The sequence below is a fragment of the Humulus lupulus genome, chromosome 1 (assembly GCF_963169125.1).
Source record: "Humulus lupulus chromosome 1, drHumLupu1.1, whole genome shotgun sequence".
Taxonomy (NCBI): domain Eukaryota; kingdom Viridiplantae; phylum Streptophyta; class Magnoliopsida; order Rosales; family Cannabaceae; genus Humulus; species Humulus lupulus.
Genome location: NC_084793.1, coordinates 23,843,863 through 23,863,566, shown reverse-complemented (window position 1 = coordinate 23,863,566; position 19,704 = coordinate 23,843,863). Strand labels below are relative to the sequence as shown.

At 32.1% G+C, this 19,704-nt stretch overlaps 1 protein-coding gene and 1 long non-coding RNA gene across 2 annotated transcripts; one reads left to right on the top strand and one right to left on the bottom strand.

Annotated features, from left to right (window-relative positions):
* The first annotated feature begins 5,219 nt into the window (after positions 1 to 5,219).
* LOC133799739 (uncharacterized) lies at positions 5,220 to 6,881 on the top strand. Its single transcript, XM_062237767.1, has one exon. It carries the CDS (start codon positions 5,220 to 5,222, stop codon positions 6,879 to 6,881), a length of 1,662 nt encoding a protein of 553 aa, XP_062093751.1.
* Positions 6,882 to 15,550: 8,669 nt separating this feature from the next.
* LOC133818500 (uncharacterized) lies at positions 15,551 to 16,598 on the bottom strand. Its single transcript, XR_009885923.1, has 2 exons — positions 15,929 to 16,598; positions 15,551 to 15,808 (listed from the first exon to the last, which is right to left on the bottom strand). It is a non-coding gene; the product is annotated as an uncharacterized LOC133818500 (long non-coding RNA).
* Positions 16,599 to 19,704: the final 3,106 nt, after the last annotated feature.

The window sequence follows — 19,704 nt, the reverse complement described above, 5'->3', positions numbered from 1 at the left end:
TTAATCTCCATGGCCTTTATATATGATTATTCAAGAAAAGTGGGGTTGGTGGATATTGCAATAGATCGATATATAGTTTCATCATCATCTAATGTGTAATTTTTTTTTTTAAATATACAAGAGATTTCATCAATTACTTAATTTATTTTTGATAACATTGCAATGGATATACTTCATCATATCTAATATAATGTTTGAAGCTTTTATCAGATCTAGCGTTTCTTTTGGTTTTTCATTTCGAAGTTGATTGATCTTAAGGAGTTATCTGAAGCATCAATTAGAATATGGCTGGCGGATGTGGTATTAGTATATATGCTAGGCTTAGGGTTTCATATAGTATATCACACATATATATACACACCTTTTTTTTTTAAAAAAAAAAATTGATTTGATATTCAATTTTTTTAATAACAAAAAATGCATACTGTAGCCAAGAATTCTTATGAAATTTAAAGATATGAATAATAATATATAAGATCTATTTTCAGTTGCGTGATTTGACATAATATTAACAGTTATTGCATGTATCGTTATTTTAGAAGTAATAATAGTTATTGTGTGTAATAATAGCGGTCTTCGTAAATAGGGCAACATGTATAAAATTAATTCTTTATTAACCATATATAATATAACTTTTAATACATATGAATTTTATTAACCATAATATAACTTTTAATACATATGAATTTTTTTTTAGGAACGGGCGTCATTTTTTCTCTTACTTTGGAGATGTTTTCTATTTTTGGTATTTAGAGAAATTATAACTTAATTTTTTTTGTATGATGATATACATTATAGTTATATCAGACTTCCCGCCAATTTCTTGAAAATTCTGAATAATTTACAGTGTCTAAATAAGAATTTAAACAGTCAGTTACACTTGTGCTTGATTTTTTTATACGAGTAGAAAACAGACTATTTGAACTTTGATTTCGACACTATAAATTATACAAAAAGTTTTGAAAATGGCCATAAGGCCTATTATAACTATAATGTACATTGCAAGAAAAATTAGGTTATAATGTCTCAAAGTACCGAAAATAAAAAACTCTCCTAGCAAAAAATAATGTCCTTATTACCTAAGTAGCTCCATATATATATGCTAATATTTGAGACGCTATTAGTAATCGTTGCAGATTATTTTGTTATTTGAGAAATACTAGCGATTATTCTAAATATAAATACAAACAACTAAAAATTTTAGGTAAGAGCTAGGGCCATTAGTGTTATAAAAAGTATACTAATATTGGGGGTATACATTTATTGAACCGCCACTAGCTAGTCCTCTTAGCTACGTGATTAATCTCGACAACATTATACATTAACTATATATTTATTGTTATATAAACTTTGATTATAATTATTAATTTCGTATTTATATAACTTTTTGGACGAGCTATTCATTACTACATTACTTTTCTAACATAATATCGTAATAATATTTTACAATAAAATTGAATTATGTGAATATTTTAGATATAATACCATTATTTGATAAATACTTGTCACAAATATGATAATATGTTTTTTTTTTAATTTGTATTGCGGATAAGTATAAAAATGTAGTAATCACACGTGTAAATAAGGCATAATTTATTTAAAAGTAGATCCAACACCATGTTTTCTCCCTTGAAAAAAACTCCATTTTTTTTGTTGATGAAAGAAGTAGATCCAACACCAATATTTAATAATTTCTTTTTGGGACAAATAGCATCATTGGTTATATGTTATATATTATAGGGTGTAATTACTAACACACCATTCTCTTTTCTCTTGATTATTACCAAATATAATATTATTTTACTAAATTGACCCAAACATCCTTATCATATATTAATAAATAAGAAGATTTGCTTTTTAACACACCTTCAAAATATTTATATATACAAAATATATATATATATATGTATAATCTTTTTCTTGAATTTTATGGGGGTGGGGGGTGGGCGAATATACATTTACATATATTTATAATTTTTTTTTTCGAAAGTATATAGTACAGAGATATAGAAAAAAAATTAGGGAGTCATGGCGACCCCAATCTGCTAGTTTCTTCATTGTATCATAATTTATTTTTAGTGTTAAATCGTAGTTATATATATATATATATATATTATAAAAAGTACATACTTTAAACTCTTTTAAAAATAGGTTTATACATTTTTGAATATTGTGTTTTTTCTCATTATATGTTTGAACTCTGTATTTTGACACTTTTTAGACCCTATGTTTTGTAAAATGGTTAAAATAGAACCCTAAATCCGATTTTGGTCAATGTTTTCTCAACTAAAATCACAAATAATTTACCAAACTAACAATTCAGAACAAAAATAAAATCATTATGCTTAAAAGCTGTGTTGTTATATTCCATTTTTTCTTTATCAAAATTGAGTTTAGAGTTCTATTTTAACTATTTTACAAAATATAGGGTCCAAAAAATTATTTGTCAAAACACAAAGTCCAAACAGATAATGAGAAAAAACACAGGGTCCAAAAATATATAAACCCTAAAATTCATTTTAATACGTATTTTTATTTTGTGTTAGTCAAACACGGGATAATTCTCACAAAGTTCAATATTATTACATTTCAACAAAAAAAATCTATTAGTCAAATCAAATATTATTTACAATATGGTTCTGATATAGTTTTAGTCACAAAAACAATCTTCTTAATTAGTGTCAAATTATATAGTGATTCAAGAAAAAAAATTTGGTAGTGTGTACCTATTTTCTTCTTTTGATGAATTTCTCCAATTATTCTACGTAGTTAATTAGTTCGTAGTAATTAATACGTAAAGTTTCAAACAATTTTTCTTAGCATTAATCATTATCAAACTAAAAGGATGATAACATCTATAGGAACTTAAAATGTAAAACTTTTTTATTCGTCATATATATAACTTGATTTGGACTACATGTACAATGTATACGTGCATATATAATATTAGTTGCCTGGTAAAAACAAATTCCCTTAAAAAAAAAAAAGTCATATCATATATAGCACATATATATACAGTATATCTATTTTTTAAGTACATATATATATATACATATATATATATATGTACGTGTGTGACACATGTACATATATATAGTAAATCATTTAATATATCGCTGAAAAATGCTTATAGTTGGTCTTTTAAACTATGATATATTGTTACAATTAAAAATGCATTTAAATGTGTGTTTTGAGACTAACACCAAGGGATCGAGTCATATATTCCCTGGGAAAAAAAATTCTACTAGAAAGAGTCTATATATAATATGTCATCTCTAATATTATATATTTTGGGATATGTAACACATGTATATAATATATAACTTTTAAATTCATTATTTATAAATATATTCTTTAAATAATTATGTATTCAAATTATATATGGTTTACCATATTTAAAAAATATTCCATGAATCATAATTGGAATATTTTTTTTTCCTTTTTATGAAACGGATACTTAAAATCTATTTCAAGATTATCTCAAAAAAAAAAAAAAAACCTATTTCAAGGATTAATTTTATTATGTTTTTTCTGTTTTGGATAGTTTTATGTTGTGTCACACAGCAATATTCTAATCAAATTTTAACCAAAAAAAAATCTAATCTATTTATTAATTACATCAAATTGTATTCACAATGACAATTTTTTTTTTACCCATACACATTTTAATCATATCTTATATATAATGATAATTTTAGTCACAACAATATTCTTAATTAGTTATATTTTGATTAAAAGATTTTTTTTTGGGGGGTAGTGTCTACCGATTTCTTCTTCTGAATTTCTTCAACTTTTCATAGTTAGTTCTTACCACATATATATATATCAACTAATCATTATCGAACTAATAAAAAGATCTGATAAGAAAACGATAACACCACTAGGAACTTAAATGTTAAGTCACATATAAATTTGAACATGTAACATTGTAAATAAACGTACATTTTTTTAGTTGCCCGATAAATTATTTTTCCCTTACAAAAAGTCATATCATATATAGCACATATATATAAATGTATATTTATAGTATACCAATTTAATAAGATGTATATCCTTTCAAGATTGTTTTTTTTTAATAAGATGTACACTTTATTAGTTTATCAATGGTGATGTAGTACTATGATGATATGTTTCCTATTAGCATTACAATATATATGTTTACAAAAAGAAATACTTAATATTATTGGAACTGAAACAAATTTAATAATATAAATTGTAGAAAAACCAGTTGTAATTTAGTATGGTATTTACGAAAACACTAGTAAATATTATGTGAGAGTAATATTTGTGCACATTCTTTAAAAACCAAATTAACTTAATTTAATTTGTTCCCTGGCCGGTGAGACATTTTTACAAATATACGTTTGTTTCAGTAAATGATATACGATATACTGTAGTTTTAATTTAGAGAAAATAAAGTTATATTAGTTTATTTTTTTACTTCCCATCGAGAACATGACTTATTATCAAATAAAAACAAAGTACTCTATATGAATGTGTTGTTACATTAATTTAATTAATTAGAATGAAATTATAAATATTGTCAGAATTTGTGTTGTTATATCTATATATATATATATATATTTTTATGTTATAAATAAATGACTAGAGAATGTAGATTTTTAACTTCTAAATAAGTGATTATACATACATATAATTATATGATGTATTATAACGCAAAATTTATTTCAATCATTACAGACCTAAAAATGTAATAATCATTTCAACAAAAAAAACTATTTTATCTGATATATTTCATATATATATATATATATATATGCAAGTTGCAGAAGAGAATTTTCTAATACAATAAATACACTTGTACAGATACTGTCCTACAATGAACTGGAAAAATGCTGTACCTTAAAATACAGACAGGAGTAATTAATTTTGGCTAAAAAAATTCTTTCGTATATATGTTAAAAATTGAAATTAAAATCCATTACAAAAAGGAAAGAAAACTAAAGAAAATCTGTAAATTCCAAACCTAGTTGGTAATAACAACACAAAATAAATTCATATTTATCAAAATAATAAACATAATTAATAAATAAATCAAAATAGTTAAACAAAATGCCGAACCCTTCCTATATATAAAGACCACCTTATACCACACCCATATATCCACAACTACAAGCCTCTCTAAAATATATCTTATAATTATATATATATATATATATATTATTCCTCTTTGTCATTATTGTCCGCTGGTTTTAGCCATGGCCATGGAGATGATGAACAACCTCAACATCACCAACAACGAGAACAACAACGACGACGACGACAACAGCAACAATAATCCAAATAGGAGGGTCAGCAGGGGAAGGCAGAAGGTGGCGATGATGAAGATGGCAAACGAGAGCAATCTCCAAGTCACCTTCTCCAAGCGGCGCGCTGGGCTTTTCAAGAAAGCTAGTGAGCTTTGCACCCTCTGTGGTGTAGAGTTGGCCATAATAGTTTTCTCACCGGGAAAGAAGGTTTTCTCGTTCGGACATTCGAGCGTTCAGTATATTATAGACCGGTATTTGAACCCTCAGAATTACCGTATCACACCGCCCCAAGTGAACTCTGGGACGTTGCAGCTGATCGAGGCTCATCGAAGCGCGAATGTTCGGGAGCTAAACCAACAACTGACCCATGTTGTGGATCAGTTGGACGTGGAGAGGAAGCGTAGCAATGAGCTAAATAAGGCTCGTAAGGCTAGAGTGTCCCTCCACTGGTGGGAGGCTCCAGTTGAGACTTTGAATGATCTGGCGCATTTGGAGCATCTCAAGTCAGCGATGGAGATGTTGAGAAGGGATACCTCTCAAACGGCTGATCAGATCTTGATTCAGACTACTACTAACACAGACTCTCTCCTACCACCTAACTTTAATAATATGAATATAAATGCACCATCTTTTTATGGTGTTATGACTACTGTAGGTGGTGCTGGTGGTAATGGGTCAGGAGGAGGACTGCCTCAGCTGCCTAGTTCTGCTTCTTCTTTTCCCAACCAAGGAGGGTTGCAGCCTAATAGTAACTATCATTATTATAATAACAACAATGAAAATAACTATAATGATAATGATGTTGGTTTTGATGGTGGTGTGGCTAATTCTTCTTCTTCTTCTGCTGCTGCTAGTACTGGTAGTACTAGTACTGATACACCTCATCTGCAGTCTATAACATCTGGCGGTGGCAATGCCAACCATGTCAATATGCCTCATATGCCTCAAATGCAGGCTATGAATTCTGGTGGTATCGTCAATAATAATCATGTCAATTTGCAGTCTCAAATGCAAGCTTTAGCTTCTGGTGGTTCTGTCAACCATGTCAATTTGCCTCCTTATATGCAAGTTAGTGCTTCTAATGGTACTCTCAACCATGTCAACCATGTTAATCTGCAGCCTCATATGAGTTTCTCTTCTGTGCCAAATATGCAGAGTAGTGCACCTGCTAATACCAACTACATCAATATGTCTGCTATGCCTCAAATGATGCAGCCACCAAACACTTCTCCTGTGCCTAGCAGTGTCAACAACCATTTCAATATGTCTCCTATGCCTCATCATATGCAGCAGCCAAACACTTCTCCTGCGCCTGGCAGTGTCAACAACCATTTCAATATGTCTCCTATGCCTCATCATATGCAGCAGCCAAACACTACTTCTGCTTCTGGCATTGTCAACCATATCAATATGTCTCCTATGCAATTGGCTAATAACAATACCTCTGCTGGTGTTACTGTCAACCATGTCAATCATCAGCGACCTACTATGCAGTTGCCTATGCTACCTCAGTCTCTGCCACCATCTTCCCAATTGCTTTTGCAGCAGCCTAATTCGCAGGGAACTCATCATGTGTCCAACAATGTTGGATATGGCCATGGCTTTTTCTGATTGATAATCATCTCTCTTGAGATGTGTTGATCAAAAGTCTTCAAGTGCCAACCACCCACACAGAACCTGCCTAGCTCATCGTGATCTAGCTATAGATCTAGTGTGATCGTTATTTCATGTTGTTTTGTATTGTTTAGTAGTGTCATTTATCCATTGTTATGGTCTGTGTTTTGTTGTTCTTATTAGTAATTTTTAAGAAGAGATTGGGGCCGGGTTTATAGTTATAAGAATAAAGTAGTGGTTTGGGGTATTATTAGTCGTGTCATCATGTGTTTCGTAATCATGAATCAATATATGAGAATTTTGTTTTTTTTTATTAGATTATCTATACAATTAGTTCATCATCAAATGTTTACAATATCTTTATCAGATCTACTGTTTCTGGGTTTTCATTTCCAAACAACATAGATCTTATAAAAATAGAGTTTTATGATGAAGAATTCTGGGGTATGTTCTAGATCTCACCATTTATTTTAAAAAGTCATATATATATTTTTATATTCATCTCACCCAGATCATATAATCTCCATGGCCTGTATGATTCAAGAAAAGAGGGGTTGGTGGATATTGCACTGGATGTATATATAGTTTCATCATCTGCTATGGTTTAAAATTCTTTTAGATCTACAAGAGATTTCATCAATTAATAATTTATCTTCAAAAAACACTGCAATGGATATATATCTAATATAATGTTTTAATATCTTTTTTATCAGATCTAGCTTTTCTTCTGGTTTTTCTTTTGGAGCGGATATTGATCTTAAGGAGTTATCTGAAGCATCATTAAAATATGGCTGGCGGCTATAGCACTATAATATCTAGGGTTAGGGTCTCATAAGGTATATCATATATTTATATCTGTGTACACTTTTTTTTTTTTTTTGAGTTTGTATATATATTCATTGATCATTCTTCTTTTTCTTTTGTTTGGATAACAAAAATGTATCATATAGTGAAGAATTTCTCATGAAATTTGAAGATATCAATAGTATATATCTTTTGTAAAAAACAAGTATATAAGAGCTAATAATAGATTTAGTTGTATGATTATGTATAATATTAACGGTTTCATAATGTATTGTTAATAATAGATATCAATACAGTGTTTTGTTTTTAATCTTACAGTGCTTTGTTGTGGCCTTTTTCATCTCAAATATATATGATTTGGTTTTGATTTATTTGTATGTTTTAAAAGTATATGTTTCCAATTCCATAATTTTATCCCACCTTTTTTTTTATCTAGTTATTTTATATTATTGATAGTGAAATTCATCTTTTGTGTTTTTCAATGTTTTTTTTTTTTTTTGGTAAATCAGATAATTGTGTATTAAACCAAACATATTTACATCCTACAGCACCCCAAGAGGTCTGATATAATATTCTAATTACAGTTGATCAAACCAAATCTTGTCTCTTCTAGATGTTAGACTTTTGTATATAGTTCCTTTGATCCTGTATTTAACCTCATATTTGATGTTTTGTACAATTTTGTTCACCTGTTTGCAGCTATGTTGCCATAATACTTCATTCCTATTTAGCCATATATGATAACTCATTGCAGCCAATGTGACTATGAATACACTTTTTTTGAATCTACTGTGTCTGCTATGCCGTAAGTTACTCATCAGCCCATGTATCAACAAAGCTGGTGTCCTCCAATTAAGCCAAATCTTCATTGCCTGTACAACTCTGCTGCTGAATATACACTCAAAAAATAAGTGATTCATGCTCTCTACATCAGCAAGACAAACTACACACTCCACCTCTTGACATATTTGGAATTTCTGTAACCTTTCTCTAATTGGTAGTCTTCCCAGCATGATTAGCCAAAATATAAACCTGTGTTTTGGAATGACTAATCTCTCCCACACCAGATAATGCCAAGCAACTTCCTGCTGAACTGGCATTAGTAGGCGATATCCCTGTTTTATCATATAAGTTTCAGCCTCAAATTTCTGGGTATCCACAATCTGCTTGAAGTTATTCTTAATCATGACAATTTGCTTCCAGTACCAGCTGCTGGTTGATGGGGCCTTATAGCTCCACCAATCCTCTGAGCCCAAATATACATGGTGAACCCACTTGATCCAGAGGTTATCTTGTTTTGTTGCCACTGCCCAAATGTATTTTCCTAAGGCTGCCTTATTCCATTCTATGATATTTCTCAGTCCTAAACCACCTTCTTTTTTGGATTTGCAGAGGGCTTCCCAACCCACCAAACCCGGCCCCAAGTACTGAGAAGATGCTTTCCATAAAAATGCACGGCAGATGCTATTGATCTTCTGTAAAACTCTTTTGGGCAGAATCATAATTTGGGACCAGTATGTATGGATTGAAAGTAATACAGCATTAATCAAAGTTACTCTTCCTGCATAAGAGAGGTTCCTAGTGCTCCAAGTTCGAATTTGAATAGTCATTTTCTCTACTAACACTTCACACTCTTCAGCTGATAGTTTCTTTGAATTGATTGGAATGCCAAGATATCTAAAAGGTAGCTTACTTACCTCAAAACCAGATATATCCCTTATTCTTTGTATTTCCGTTGAGCTCATTCCGCAGCAGTAGAAAGCCGATTTAGTTCCATTTGGTTGTAACCCGGATGTCTGAGAGAACAATTTGAGGCCTTGTAGTAACATGTATACTGATTTGAAATTGCCATGGCAGAATAACAGTACATCGTCAGCGAAACATAAGTGATTTAGCCCGAGCTGAGAGCATCTTTCATGAAACTGAAACGCTGCTTTGTTACCCACTTTCCTCAAGACACGTGTGAGATACTCCATGCCTAAAACAAAAAGCAGAGGAGACAAGGGGTCTCCCTGTCTTAGACCTCTGCTTGCTGGAAAATATCCCTGTAGAGATCCATTTAACAATATGGAAAATCTAGGTGAGCGGATACAAGTCATGATAAGCTTAACCCAACGTTCCGGGAAACTTAGTGCATTTAACATCTCTTCTATAAAATCCCACTCCACCGTATCATATGCCTTCCTAAGATCTAGTTTTATCATGCAACTAGGCCTTGAGTTTTTTCTCCCATAATGCTTAACTAAATCCTGACAAATCATAATATTGTAAGCTATGAATCTCCCTTTGATAAATCCTCCATGATTCTCAGCTATCAAACCAGGTAGAATAGTTCGTAGCCTTGAACAAATCAATTTTGCAGCAACTTTATAGACCACATTGCAACATGCAATAGGTCTAAAATCTGCAACTCCAGTGGGACACTTTGTTTTCGGGATCAAGGTTAAGCTAGTAGTGTTCACCTCTTTTAGCAACTGCCCAGAATGAAGGAAGTTCAGTACAGCTGCACTCACATCCTCCCCTACTATCTCCCAATTATCTTGAAAGAAACAGCTTGGGTAACCGTCGGGTCCAGGAGCTTTTATACTTGGTATATCAAATATGGCTTTTTTGACTGCTTCATTTGTATATTCAGACTCCAGAAATTTCCTATCTTCCTCTGTTATCACACTCCCAGCTTCAATTATATTAGATCTCACTTTCCGTCTGTCTGCCATGCAAGATCCCAATAGTTGCTGAAAATATTGTAAAAAAACTGATGTTACCTCCTCAGGGTTATCTACCCAATTCCCAGCCATGTTTTGTATTGTATACACTCTATTTCTGACTCTCCTTGCTCTTATGCTTGCATGAAACAGCTGTGTGTTTTCATCTCCTTTGTTAATCCATTCCATTCTTGATTTCTGGTGCAGAAAAGAGATATAGTTGTGATGAATTTGTGAATACATCTGCCTTGCCTCTTCTTCTTGTCTTATCAGTTGAACATTAAAAGGATCCTCCTGTAAACTCTGTTGCTTCCTGAGTAAATCTTGGGAGGCTAATGAATCCGCAACTGAAATATCCCCAAAGTCCTTCTTATTTATACCCCTGAGAACCAATTTAAGTCTTTTTAGTTTCTGTACCAATCTGAACATAGCCGTTCCATGACAGGGCTGACTCCAACTCTCCTGTACTTTTTGTTTGAACTCTGGAGCTTGTTGCCACATTCGGAAATACTTGAATGGTCGTTTCCCTCCTCTAACTTCTGGGTAAACTGTCAGGACAGCTGGGGAGTGATCCAGATTTCCTTCAGGTAAGAATATGACTTCTGCCAATTCATATTTGGTGAACCACTCTTGATTGGCCATTACTCGGTCTAGCTTAGAATATACTCTGCTGTTTTTATCTTGCTTATTGTTCCATGTGAAAAAACATCCCAAGTATTTGACATCTTCAAGCTTACAATCTTCAATGCACTCCTTGAAATCTGCAGTCCCAGCTCCCTGTGATCTGTTCCCTACTCTTTCCTCTGAGTTAAGTATATCATTAAAATCTCCTAGAACCACCCATGGTTTTCTTATACTGTTTGAAAGGTCTTTGAGATCCCTCCACAGTAACATCCTCCCATTTGCATCATTGAAGGCATAAACAAATGTAATCAAAAAACCTTCGTTTCTGTTCCCGGTCTTAACCTCCAAATGCATCATCTGACTTGAACACTGTCTAATATCCACCTGAAACATAGCTGGATTCCAGCTAATTATTATTCGACCACCCTTGTGCCACGCATTATTCGAAGAAAAACACCATCCTGCAAACATTCTTGTATAAACTTCGCCAAGCTTCTGGGTTTTCACCCTTGTTTCCAAGAGCCCAACCAATCCTATCTTCTTTGTTGAGATTAGATATCTAATCTCATTTTTCTTGTTTGGATTGTTGAGCCCTCGGACATTCCATGCCATAATTCTATCCATTAAAGAGAGGTGGCTCTCCCCCACCTCCACTCTTATCTTTATTTCTATCCGCATTCTTATCTGTAATTCCATCCGCATTCCCCTGTTTTCCCAAGAGCTGGAAGTTGTTCCCAATAATAATAGGGTTTTCCTCTTGAATCCGAACTCTGCACCCTTTTTGAACTGCTTGAAATCCTTCTTCGTCCTGTACCTTCTTTGGATTCTCCTTTGGATCTTTCTCTGGGTTCTGTTTAACAACCCAAGCTTGCTTCTGAGTTGGCTGTTTCCTGCATATGCCTGTCTCATGCCCCAAACCTTGGCAATTCCTACATAGAGTCGGTTTCCATTCATATTCAACAAATACAGATATCTCCTCATCTCTTTCATTTATGAAGTAAATGAGCTCAGGAAAATCCTGTTTCAAGTGTACCTCCACCAAGATTCTCGGATAATTCAAGCGTTCTTTCCTCAAGGTAATCTGGTCCACCATCACTGGATTTCCAATTTGGCTAATTATCTTGAACAGAGCTTTCTCCCCCCAATACTTTAGATCCAAACCTTTCAGCTGTATCCAAATTGGTGCCTTCTCTACATTCTCTTTTTTAAAATCTACTGATGCAACCCACGGTTTCATGATTATAGGCTTCTTATCAAAGAACATGAATCCTCCTGAAATTACCTCATCTCGTTGCTCCACTGTGTGAAAACGAACAATGAAAATGCCATGATTGATCAGCCCCACCCTATCGACCTGTTCCTTCCACATTCTCTTTACAAAGCCCTCAAAGACCCCTAGTGGAGGATTGGCACCCAATACGTAACAAACCATAGCAGAGTTCCAAAATGCTATCTCTTCTTCAATATCTTCCAACTCTATCTTGATAGGATCCCCCCCTGCTCTTCCATTAGATACTTCCCCAAATTTTTCATTCAGATTTCTAACAGTAGAAGAATTGAGTATGGGAGGAGAGATCACTTCTTTACCTGATTTTATGTTTTGCTCACAGATTTGCGTTTGGCGTTCATAAGCTGAAATATCTGCAGTCACCTCTGCCATGCGATTTGTCGCCCTAGCCGTGTTCGGAGTAGAAGGTGAACCAGGAGCCGCCTTCTCACCGCTATCGATTTCCTCATCATCATCTGAAAAAACAACGGCCTGAACCCCTAATATTTCATCAATCGTTTTAACCTTCTTCACAGGATCCGACGAAGTCGGACCGGTCTTCTTCTTGTTGCCCGATTTCTTGATTTGTCGCTGAGCTTTAGTTCTCCTTGCCATGGCTCCAGAGAGAGAATTCTCTGAGAGAAACTCCAAAATCAGTTTTTCAATGTTTTTGTTATGTTGTGTTATGTTACTGTTTATGTGAGTTATTAGAAATTTGGAAATAATAGAAGATCGGTTGGAGGATTGAATTTCACAAATAAATTTTTAATTTTTATTATTATTTTAGCATGAGGTCTTCATTTTTTCAAACTAGTATGTTTTTTTTTTTATATAAAACAACATGTTTATATTATTGTTATTTCCTTCTTAAAAGTTTATTACTCACAAAAAATTTATTTTGTTGTTTTTGTGGGTTGTTTTTTGGTTATCCAAGCAAGATGGTTTTTAAGTTTGACTTTAAATTAACTTCAATTCATGTCGAATATGACAGGTTTATTTAATTCCTACATTCTCTAAGAGTTTTTTGTATTTAACTGAGTTATTAGGTTCTTCAGTAAAAAATGTTATAAGTTTGTTCTTCAATTTTTCTAGGTATCCTTAATCTATATTTGTTTTACATATCTATTAGCTGTTCATACTGTTAGTGTGAATGAAAAACTTGTATACCTAAATGATTGTTCTTTTCTTTTGTTCTCTTGATGTATTACACTCTTATTATTATTTTTAATGAAATATTAATTACTGAAAATAAATAAATAATAATAGATACCGGTGGCTATCAGTTATATTGTGCGTAATTATTTAAGATAATAATTGTCGCAAATAGAGCAACATGTATGGCATTAACAATTCATATTATTCATAAATTTAAAAGATTACTGCCTTATATATATGGTTTAAACTCGTCTATGAATAACTAATTACTTATTACTAGAATCTTCAACACTATTAATGATCGTCATATATTATTTTGTTATTTGAGAAGTACTAACGATTATCCCTAATACAAACAATGAAGGAACTAAAAAAATTATATTAATATAAATGTATACTTTTTATTAAATCTTCTCTGGTTCTTTTAGCTACGTGATTAATCTTGAATAGAACACATTAAATAAAGTAATGATCACGACACACCTAAATTACATACTAGATACAAGCAACGTGTAATATGCACGTTTACTTAGTTTTATTTATAGAATTTATTAATTATTTTTATTAAATTTATATTAATGTCATATAAATTTCAAATAAATATCCTATTTTAATTAAATAATTTATTTATTTTTGTTTAAGTTTATGTTTGTTATTATTTTTGAATTTGAGAGTGACAACAATAGATTATATATTATATGTTTAATGTAATATTAAATATTATACGTGGATTTTAAATTTAAGTTTATTGCTAGTTTTTTTAAGAAACACAATTTGTTGCTAATTCACTGTAGATTATATTATATGTTTAATATAATATTATTCTAATAAGTGAGTTTAAGTTTAATTAAATTTTTTTAAGTTATAAACATATGATTGTATTATTTTTAAATAATTATCATTGTAAAATATCTCAAAAATATCATATTTTAATTTGTTTAATTATTTATTATTTTAAAATAATTATCATTGTAAAATATCTGAAAATTTTCCTATTTTAATTTGTTTAATTATTTATTATTTTTAAATAATTATCATTGTAAAATATCTCAAAAAAATATTTTTTTAATTTTTTAATTATTTATTATTTTTAAATAATTATCATTGTAAAATATCTCAAAAATATCATATTTTAATTTTTTTAATTATTTATTTTATTTTATTTAAGTTTAAGTATTTACAAACTATCGTTAATTATAAGAATATTCTGTTAAATATATGAATATTCCGTTAAAATTAATAGAAAAAAATAAAAAACCGTTAAAACCAATAATTTTCGTTATCTACACACTTATTAAATAGAAGATATATTATTTACACACAATGGTATGTAATTAATTTGAACTATACAATTAAAAACGATGTGGTCCGCACTTAAAATTATTTATGATTAAAATTTAATATATCATTATATATATAAAAAAATATGTACAATTAATTTAAGTGTGTCTAGCATTATTCATATTTTAATTATTTATTTGTTCATAGGTATATAATTTAATAATGTTAATTAATTTCGTATTTATATATATATTTTTTAGGATGAGCTGCTAATTAATTACTGCACTACTTTTCTAATATAATGTCGTAATAATATGTTGTTATTTGTTAACTAAATGAATTATGTGAATATTTAAGATATAATATCATTATTTGATAAATATTTGTCGCAAATATGATAAAATGTTTTTTTTTTTTAAATTGTGGATAAGTATGGAATGTAATAATCTTACATAGAGGTGCACACGGGTCAGATTTTTGGGTTTCGGGTTCATCGGGTTCGGGTTTGCGGGTTTCGAGTTACGAAAAATGGTACCGAAACCGATCCGAAATTTTCGGATTTTTTCGGGTTCAGTCGGGTTCGGGTTCGGGTTCAGTCGGGTTCAGGTTCGGGTTCGGGTGTAATTTCGGGTTTGATGGGCCATTTCTGATTTTGGGCCGAAAAGCCCAGATTTGCAAAAATGCCATTTTTTTTTTCAAAATTGCCATTTTTTTTTCAAAAATACCATTTTTTTTCTTTCAAAAATATCATTTTTTGGCAGTTTCAGTAGTACTATGTGCGATTGTTTCTGATATTTGCTAAAAGAAGATAAAAATTAAGTTACTTAAAGTTTCTATGTAATAATAACCTTTAATTGCCCAGTAAGTATACTGGTACTTATATATATTATCGTATAGATATTATATATATATATACATGTACAACATCACAAAAACAAAAAGAGAAAATTTTCATTGATAATTTTGTTTCCAAGGAAGGCATTGGATTTTAGAGCAAGAGTTGGTCCAGCTACTTGTGCATTCTCCCTTGGGGCCATCACAACAACACTTGCAAACAAGTCCCAAAGTTGCAAAAACATTCGCATATCCTAAGAAAAAAAAGTTCATAATTTTTATCAAAATTAAATTTTAATACATGTATATATATATATATGTAAAATCTATTCAGAAAAGAGAAATAAAAAATGGTTGTTTGTGAAATTACTTACTTTGTTGAGTAGTGGAAAGAAACCTAGCTTGAACAGCCAATGATTTCTCTGAAGCAAGAACAACAAAAAGAACCAAAACAAAGAGCAAAGAAGGCTTCGAAAGACCCGAAACCTGTCTGCCTACTTATATATATATATATACATATATATATAAAATCTGATTCTGAATTATAAAATTCTAACATCTAACTTAACCGAAACTGCCTATCCTAACATATATATATATTATATATATACATATATATATACTAAATGTAAATATGTATTATGTACTGTGCTTACCAGACCGAGGCGAGGCGAGGTGTGTTGCGCCGCTGGTGGTGGCCGGTGGTGCCGCCGCGTGAGAGCTAAGGGAGGCTTCGGGCTCGTCTCGAAGGGTTGGGTCGGCGGCAGGCAAGGCAGTGGCTGGCACTTGACTTCTCTTCTTCTCTCCTCCTTGCTGTTGCTGCCGTGATGAAGCTTGAACCAAGAGGGAGGCTCAGCTCAGGCTGTCGTGGCCCGTGCTTGATGTTGATGATGGTGCTGCTCTGCTGAAGCTTGAACCGAAGGAGGACGACGAGGGAGGCTGGGGCTGGGCTGCCGCTTGACTGAAACGAAGGAGAAGAACAAAAAAAAAAGGGGGTCGGGTAAAGTTTAGGGTTAAATTCAATTGTTTCAGTTTAGATTTTGATTATATTTATTTTTATTTTTAAAAAAAATTCAGTCGGGTTTCGGGTTACACCCGAACCCGACAGTATATATATTGCAAACCCGAATCCGACCCAATTTTTTCGGGTTCGAGTCGGGTTAAACTCGATTTTGTTGGTTTTTCGAAGAAAAAAAAAACGGATTCTCCGGGTTCGGGTCGGGCGGGTTTTACGGGTTTTCGGGTTTTGCGGGTTAAATGTGCACCCCTAATCTTACATGTGTATTTAAGGTATAATTTATTCAAAGTAGATCCAACAGCATTTAATGATTTTTTTTTTGGGGGACAAATAACACTTTTTGTTTCTTACACAGACAAATAACACTTTTTGATAAAGACAAATAAGACCCTTTAATGATTGGTTATGTATGTTCCCAACAACAAAAAATGATTGGTTATATGCTATATTATATATAATATTATTAAATTTACTATAATTATATACATAGAGTTACATCTAGAAATGATGAAATCATTATTACTTGGATTAGTACTACATATACAGCCTAACTAAATCTTCGATAATCTTAGTTTCGAGGAAGTACATTGATGACTTTTATCATTTCAGATTATGTTGTGCTGACATATATTTTATCCTCATTAACAGAATATCAATTTATGTATTTATATAATTACGATTATATTATTTCAATATTTTTTTTTGCAGCAATTATATTAGTTCAATATTAATCTTTTGAAAAAAAAAACACAACAAATATTAAATTTAATACAATCACTATAAAATATCTCACATCTAGTCACAACAAAATTTGTAACTATAGTGAAAAACTTGTAACACCTACATTGTCATTCAAAAATATGATTAGTCACAAAAGTCATAATTTATAATTGTGACTGAATGTGGTTTCAGTAATCACAATAAATTTTATCATTATATATAATAATTGTGGTTAAAACTATATTAGTGACACTATTTGTGTCTAAATATAATTTTTTTTAGTCCCAAGTAATTTTTGTTATGATTAAAAGTGACATTTAGTCACAAAATTTGATCACTAAAGGATAATTATTTTTATGGTGGATGCAAAAAATATATATTTTTACAATATTATCTTTAACTATTATTGAAGTGTAATATAAGTACGAATAGGTATTGATGGAATGGTGAGCATAGCTCATGCCAAATAAATTGCAAAATAAAAGGAGAAACCTCCAAAATTGGAGAACATACTCTCTCTCAAGACTCTATTTCAAATTATCAATAATGAGTAGTATCTTATTACATTTCCACTCGTAAGCTTATATAGCCCACTAACAAATATGACATCATAGAAATAGCATAAAATAAAACACTAAAAGCAATAAACTAATTGTTTTACCTAAAATTAGCATGATGACGTGGTGCAAAATTATGACACGTGATGGTCAAACGACAACCTAATCCACAAACACCACGTCGACCCTCGGCCAGAAATGAATATTGTTTTTATTGCTAATTGGATTTAAAGGCACTTTGAATAATTGCTAACTAGGCTGGTCGGTGCACACGACCAGAGCTGGTCGGATAATACGCGAATAATCTTCAGAATTGGTTAAGACAATATATTTACGTAATGTTAAGTTACCTTGTATTATTTTATAAACATTTGTTACAAAAAATTGTGTAAGGCCCATGACTTATTTATGTAAGTTCCTAAGCCTATAAATAAATATCTTAGTGAACCATTATTTCTTACGTTGTAAGTCTTAAACTTCTAGAGAATCTACGTTTCTAAGTGCTTTTATACACAGTTTATTGTACTCTCTCAAACTCGCGAAACTCAGTTGATCCAATTCATCTGATCGCGGGTTTTGAGAATTCTACATAAATAAGCGTACTAACATTGATGTAGGTTATTATATTCTGGGGCCGAACCACTATAACTTCTTGTGTCGTTTATTATTATAAAAGTTCATTTCTCATTTTACGTCGTTTAATTGACTTTATGTCATTGGCCAGATCAGTGATCAACATTTTGGTGCATTCATTGAGAGCTAAACTCAAGGAGATCCACTGTCAGATATTAACTAAGCAACCATGCCTCCTAAGCCTAAGAAGACTCAAGGTCAACAGGCAGGTCAAACATCAGAAGGCCCTCAAAATCCACCTCCTCCCCAGGGGTTACTGAAGAGGAGCCTCAGGTGGAATTAGAGGAAGACAGCGAGGAAATAGATGCTAAACCTTGCGAGCAGCCATGGGGATGTTTCAAGATGAGGTATCCACTCTAAAGGCTAACTAGGAGAATGTGGTTGGGACAATGATCATGCAATAGATGGAGATTGACAAGCAACGACGAGAGCAAAATACCAGACAGGCGAAAATGGAACATTATCAAAGGGATGCTACTACTGCCTTGGATGTTGATATTCAGCTAACTCAGCGGTTTTAACCTACACAGATGCCTTAACAACCTGAGCAACCTCAAAATCCTCCACCACCTCAGGACCCTCATCACCCAGAACAACCTCGAGCTGCTCAACCAGAAGGTTAGCCACATAATTATGGCAAACCTAACAAGCAACGTCCACCTCAACGTTATGTTCTAGTAAGTGAGAAAAATCCAAGGAAAAATAGATACGAACAATGTCCTCGAAGCCCAAGACACCTGGTAACTAATGAACAAGTTCCCTGGAAGGGGGCTAGGAAATGTCTTTTCAGGAAATATGATGCAACCCGACATTAGCTATGCATTTAGAGGTTCCCCACAGCATAATAATGCTTCGGGACCTAGCGACCAGTGCAGGCCACCCCCTGTTTACCTTAACGACTTTGGTCGTAAAGAAGGAGATGGCATGAATAGCCGGTCTCGGACCCATCAATCATAATTTAGAGACAGGCAGGACTATAATGAAGGAAATCTCTAATATTATCAAAATCCAAGGAGAAATGATGGTCGAGCAGACGAGCAGAAGCACGCACAGTAAGAGCCTCCGCTTATGAACTATCGACTAGAGAGCCAAAATGCAGAGGGCAACCAAGGCAGCCTAATGTGTTCAATCGATTAGGAGGGGTCAGCCAGTGACGCATAGAAGAAGATCTGAGGAATGTGTTGAACGATCAAAGAGAAAGGCACGATGAACACATTCCAGC

Bases quoted from the DNA above. Each gene is read 5' to 3' on its own strand.
- LOC133799739 (XM_062237767.1), top strand. From the start codon at position 5,220: ATGGCCATGGAGATGATGAACAACCTCAACATCACCAACAACGAGAAC.